This window comes from Phycomyces blakesleeanus (assembly GCF_001638985.1).
Source record: "Phycomyces blakesleeanus NRRL 1555(-) unplaced genomic scaffold PHYBLscaffold_51, whole genome shotgun sequence".
Lineage (NCBI taxonomy): Eukaryota > Fungi > Mucoromycota > Mucoromycetes > Mucorales > Phycomycetaceae > Phycomyces > Phycomyces blakesleeanus.
Genome location: NW_017265177.1, coordinates 55,220 through 61,409, shown reverse-complemented (window position 1 = coordinate 61,409; position 6,190 = coordinate 55,220). Strand labels below are relative to the sequence as shown.

At 35.0% G+C, this 6,190-nt stretch overlaps 3 protein-coding genes across 3 annotated transcripts in view; 2 read left to right on the top strand and 1 right to left on the bottom strand.

Annotated features, from left to right (window-relative positions):
• Positions 1 to 2,696: 2,696 nt before the first annotated feature.
• On the top strand, positions 2,697 to 2,964 carry PHYBLDRAFT_160891 (hypothetical protein; the record flags this gene model as incomplete). Its single annotated transcript, XM_018434290.1, has 2 exons — positions 2,697 to 2,822; positions 2,890 to 2,964. 2 exons carry the CDS (start codon positions 2,697 to 2,699, stop codon positions 2,962 to 2,964), a joined length of 201 nt encoding a protein of 66 aa, XP_018283205.1.
• Positions 2,965 to 4,153: 1,189 nt separating this feature from the next.
• Positions 4,154 to 5,462, top strand: PHYBLDRAFT_160890 (hypothetical protein). Its single transcript, XM_018434289.1, has 5 exons — positions 4,154 to 4,202; positions 4,397 to 4,646; positions 4,746 to 4,856; positions 5,010 to 5,060; positions 5,228 to 5,462. Exons 2-4 carry the CDS (start codon positions 4,456 to 4,458, stop codon positions 5,038 to 5,040), a joined length of 333 nt encoding a protein of 110 aa, XP_018283204.1. The 5' UTR covers positions 4,154 to 4,202; positions 4,397 to 4,455; the 3' UTR covers positions 5,041 to 5,060; positions 5,228 to 5,462.
• Positions 5,463 to 5,780: 318 nt separating this feature from the next.
• Positions 5,781 to 6,190, bottom strand: part of PHYBLDRAFT_176396 (hypothetical protein) — a gene marked incomplete at both ends in the record, with an annotated part of 2,933 nt that continues 2,523 nt past the window's right edge. The window contains one exon of the mRNA XM_018437755.1: positions 5,781 to 5,829. Within this exon, the coding sequence (XP_018283203.1) occupies positions 5,781 to 5,829 (49 nt within the window). The remainder of the gene's footprint in view (positions 5,830 to 6,190) is intronic.

Sequence of the window (6,190 nt, the reverse complement as noted above, 5' to 3'; positions counted from 1 at the left end):
TTTGATATTTATTTCTAGCCTCCAGCCATTCAGATCAAGCGTCAAGGACCTGATCACCCCTCTATGTTTATCGGTATAAAACAACATTATGGGCATATACTCACTAGCTTTAATATATTTCTAGTATGCAGTCATCCAGGTCAAGCATCAAGGCTTCGATCGCCAGCCGATGGTTATAAGTGTAAAAAAAACGTTATTCCCATATACTCACCAGATTTAATATATTTCTAGTATTCAGCCATCCATGTCAAGCCTCAAGGTTCAGATCGCCCGTCCATGGTCATAAGTATAAAACAACATTATGGGCATATACTCACTAGCTGTAATATACTTCTTGTGTTCAGTCTTCCAGATCAAGCATCAAGGTTCTGATCTCCCCGCCATAATTATAGGTATAAAAAAACATTATGGGCATATACTCACTAGATTTAATATATCTCCAGTCTCCAGCTATCCAAATCAAGCATCAAGATTCCGATCTCCCCGCCATGGTTATAGGTATAAAAAAACATTATGGGCATATACTCACTAGATTTAATATATCTCCAGTCTCCAGCTATCCAGGTCAAGCATCAAGATTCCGATCTCCCCGCCATGGGTATAGGTATAAAAAGCATTATGGGCATATACTCATTATTTTAATCTAGTTCTAGTCTCCGGCCATCCAGGTCGAGCTTCAAGGTGCTGATCTCCCGTTATATTGTTATAGATATAACAAAAATCGATGAGCAATCACACTCGGCTTTATTTATTTCTAGTGTTGAATCCACCAAGATCATGCTTCACGGATCCGGATTCAGTCCGTGGCTATAGGTATACAAAAACTCGATGAGCAATTACTCATTGGATTTTATATATTTCTAGTGTCTACTCATCCACGGCAATTATCGGGATCCGATTTTCATGAATTGTTATAGCTAACCAAGTTTCCTTTAAACCTTTACTTAAAACAAACTGTACTCTTTATTTATACTTTCTTTTGATGGCAAAGAACGATGATCAAATATACATCCATTATGGAGGGTATACAAGTCGTTCTTGGCCATTACTAGCCTAGAAGTATATATGACTATTGTTTTTACTCTCCAGGCCAAACAGCAAGGATCAAAACTCAAATTTGGGCTACAGGTAAACAAGGCTTCTTGAGCTTTTACTTACTGTCATTTATATATTTCTAGTGTTTTTTTTTTCCTTAAAGTTCAAATATCAAAGATCTGATTTCAAATCAAGGTTACGGGTACACACTTTTCTCTCTGTCTTTACATGCTTTCTTTCGTATTGGCCTAGTGTGTTTACGATCCGGCTACACAATGAAAAATTTGTTTTCCTTCCAGTGCGACAGGTATATACATCTAGTTCGGCCTTTAGTTACTGTTGGCTTTATTTCTATACTGGCTTCACAGTCCAAGCCAGCCATCATGGATCCTATATCCGTCCAGCGTTACAGGTATACACTTCTCTTTGGGATTTTACTTACTGTCGGTTTTAATTTTCTACTGCCCTTAAAGTCAAGGCCAACGACCAATCATCTGGTATCCGCCGAGAATTCCAGATATAAAAATGTTATTGGGCCGTTACTTATAATTGTTTTTGTTTCTCTAGTGTCCTTGCAGTCAAGGGTAACGAGCAAGAACCCGGTCTCCATATTGGGATATAGTGTTACACATATCTTTGATTTTTGACTTGCTGCAAACTGTATTTTTTCTCGTGACTTTACAGTCAAATTCAACACTCAAGGACCCGGTTTCCATCAAGTTTTACAGGTATACAAATCTGACAAGTGCTTTTCTTTAATGTGTCTTTTTTTTTTTGTCAAGTGCCTTTACTGTCTATGCCAATGATTCCGAATCCGAGCCCTATCCAGAGTGACAGGTATACAAATATGTTTGCGTCTTTACTAACTTTTAGTTTTATATGTCTAGTGCCTATACGGTTTAGGCCGAAGAACTAGGACTTGATATTCATCCAGACTTGCAGATATATATTTTTCGTTGGGCCGTTGATTATTGGCTTTTTTTATCCGTCTATTGTTTTTACTGTCAAGGGCAACCATCAAGGATTCGATCTCCATCCAGTATGACAGGTATACACTTTTCTTTGGGTTTCTACTTATCGCTTGTTTTTTTTTGTCTAGTGTTTTCACCGCCCAGGTCGAAGAACAAGGATTTCTTCTTCATCCACGGTTACAGGTATACAATTCTCTTTTAGCCTTTGCATAACGCTTGTTTGATTTTTCTAATTTCATTAATGTCTATGCTAAATAATAAGCATCTACTCTCCATCTAAGGCCATAGGTTTAAAAAATATTTTTAAGTATTATTTTACTATTTATTAATTAATTAATTATTATTTTTTAATTTTACACAGCCAAGGCCAATCGATCCAGGTTTACTGTCCTCTAGGGTAACAAGTATATGTACATACCTGATCGTTTACTTACTGCTTGTTGTTTCGAGTAATTTTTATTTAGTCAAACTGAATTACCAAAGTTTTACTATCTACCTAGTGCCCGAGGTATACAGGTCTCATTTAGTACTCACGTATCACTTATTATTCTGTCTAGCTTTTTTATAGTTTAAGCCAGCAATCGGGTTTTTAATCTCCATTAAGGATTAAAGGTATACATGACTATGTGAACCTTTACTTACTAGCTATTATATTTTCTAGTCTTTTTACAGGAAAGGCCCACAATTAATATGAGCTGTTTATCCGGGGGGGACAGGTATACAAATCTGCCAAAAAATCTACTTACTATATATTTGCATAATGTTTTTACAGCCGAAGCCAACGATCAAAGCTTTGATATTCTTTTGGGCTCACAGGTATAAAAGTCTCTTTGACTTTTTAGGTACTATCAGTTGTTTTGTTCTAACCCTTTCTTCTCCGTAGCAAGCGTTCAATGCTCAGCTCTACATCAAAGATCGCAGGTATACAAGAATCTTTAAGCAATTTACTAAAAATTAGATTTTCCTAGCGTTTACATAGTCAAGGCGAAATGATCATGTTCTTTCTATCCATTCAAGGTTCTAGGTACACACGCACATTTTAGCATTTATTCTTCACTGGTTGAATCTTTTTAATCTTTGACAGTCCATGCCGAGAATCAAGGTTGCACTTCAAAAAATAGGGTTAAGGTATACATGCCTTTTTAAGCATTTACTTACTACTAGTTGCTTTATTCAGACTTTATACAGTCGAGACCAAAGATCAAGAGCCCGATTTCCGCATAGATTTACAGGGATACAAGTGGCTTTCTTTACCCATTAACATATTGATAGCTGTTTGAAGCAGTCTTTTTACAGTTCAATTCAACAGTCAAGGTTCAAATCCCCGTCAAAAATCACTGATATACTGCCACTTTTTAGTATTTACTTACTGCCAATTGTGTTTCTTTAGTCTACTCACAGAAAAGGCCAACAATCAAGATGCCACTCTCCTTCTTGGATGTTAGGTATACCAGTATCTTTGGGTATTTACCTATTACCAGCTTTAGTTCGGTAGTCTTTTCACAATTGAGGCCAACACCCAAGATTCCATAGTTCATGCAGGGTTACTGGTATATATACCTCTTTGAGCATTTGCTTGGTGTCTGCTATATTTGTCTAGTCTTTTCATAGTCAAGGCTACTAATTGAGATTCCGCTGCTCATCTAGGGTAAAAGGTATATATGCTTTTTTTTTAATAGTTAATCATTGCTTATTGAAATTGTCTAATAATTTTACAGTCAACGCTGATGATCAAGTTTCTGCTATTCGTCGAGGTAACAGGCGTACACCCTCCTTTGAATATCTTTCTGTCATCCATCATATTTATCTAGTCATACCATAGTCCACACCAAGGTTCAAGAGTTTAGTCTCCACCCAGGTTCACAGACATTCAAGTATAATTGTCCTTTTAGGACTGCCGGCTGCTATTGCCTATTGCTTTTAATATATAGGTCAAGGGATAAATTTCCTACTCTCAACCATGAGCCACAGGTATCACCGTTTATTTTGAACATTTATTTATTATCGATTACATTTGATTAGTATTTTAAATCCGAGTCCAACGATCAAGCTTCAGCTTTCCGGGAAGGGTTGAAGATATCCATGTATCTTTGATTTTTTTAATATCGACTGAATTTCTCTGGCGTTTGCACATTCAAGTCCATTGATCAAGTCTTTGGTCGTTATCAAGTTTCCACTTAACATTATTGGGTAAAGGTATATAAGATTCTTAGATTACTTTTTTACAGCCAATGACATTTATCAAGCGTTTTTAGAGTCCTGGTCAACGATCAAGATCCTGCTATTAATTCAACGTCTTAGATATATAAGTGTATTTAAATATTACTTTACTACTGATTCTATCTATTTAATCTTTTTTTTTTCTTTTTCTTTTTTACATTCTATGCTAGCCCTCACGGCTCTAGTCTCCATCAAGGCTTATAGACATACAAGGTTTTTTTATTGGAATATGTTCTTACTATCAGTTTTAATTTTTCTAGTAATTTCACAGTTCATACCAACGATTAGGCGTCCGATTTCCATCCAGGGCTACAGGCATACATCTTTATTACACCATTTACTTACAGCCTGTTTTATATGTCCAGAATCTTCACAGCTCATGTCAACAGTCACGGTTTTGACCTACATCTCCAACCATAGGTATATATATATTTCCGAGAATTTACTTACTATTAGGTGTATTTTTCTAGTGTTTTCATAGTAAAGACCAACGATTAATATTCCGACATTTTCCTACAGTCATAGACATACAAGTCTCTTTGAGCCTTTAGTTACTTTAAGCTGTATATTCCCATACTTTTTACGGCAAAAACCAGCTATCAAGGTTTCACTCTCCATAAAAATCCTCAGGTATACAAAGCTCTTTAAATATTTTCTTACTATCAATTAGATTATTCTAGTGTTTACACAGTCAAAGCCAAACTATAAAGCCTCTGTTGCCCGTCCAAGTTCTCCAGTATATATATATATATTGAGCATCTACTTACTGGTTGTTGTTTTTAGTTATCTTGACATAGTCAAAACCAACGATTAAGGTTTCACCATACATCCAGGGTATAAGATACACATGTCTCGTTTAGTATTTAGCTATCAACTATTATTTTGTCTAGCTTTTTTTTTTATATATTTTAAGCCAACAATCAAGTTTTGAGTATTTATTCATGATCACAGGTATATATTTCTTTTTGAACATATACTTATTGTTGGCTTTCTTTTTTTAGTCTATTTACCACCAGGGCGAACGATCAATATTCCGCTGCCCATTTTGGGCTATATGTATACATGACTCTTTAAGCAGTTAATACTTGTCGCTTTTATTTGTCTAGTCTTTTAATCGCCAAGTCCAAAATTTATGGCTCTGCTCTACATCATGGGCCGTAGGTATACAAGTCTCTTTGTGAATCTATTCACTGATGGTTATAAATACTTATAATTTCACAGTTGGTGTCAAAGATCATTGTCTAACTCTTATTCATATGTTACAGGTATACATTGTTTAGTTGCCCATTTTTCTTTGAATGATGCTTGTATTTGCTTATTTTTTTTTCTCTTCGTAGTTTAGGTCAATTATCATGGTTCTATTCTTTATTAAGGATTAAAGACATAGGAGGGGTTTTTAAAATTTTCTCACTGAAAATTGTATTTACTAATTTTTTTTACAGCCGATACCAGGTATCAGTATTCTACTCTCTATTGTGGGCCACAGCTATATTTGTCTTTTTTTTTATTTGTCTTTTTTTACTATTTCGACAGCAAAACCCAACGCTAAAAAACTCAATCTCTATCAAGGGTTACAGGTATACCAGTTTCTTTGGATATATTACTACAAATTATTTTTGTATATTATTTTAAACAGACAAGCCCAACGATCAAGATTTCGGGCTCGAGTATCATATACCTGCATATGTATTTGTTTCAATAACTACTTTATGCTGTTTCTATAGGACCTTACAGTCATATTTAATGCTAAACATTAAAACTTTAGTTTTAGGTATGGATTCTAGGTATACAACAATTTTTGACCACTCAGTACTACTTGCTTTATATAAGAAGTATATGTGTAGTTGAAGCCAAATAATTTAAGCTGGTTAAAGATATAAAAGGCTTTTGAGAAATTCACCGACACCTATATCTTTTTTATGTATTTGATATCAAGGATCAAGTAACAAATTTGTGCTCCCCAT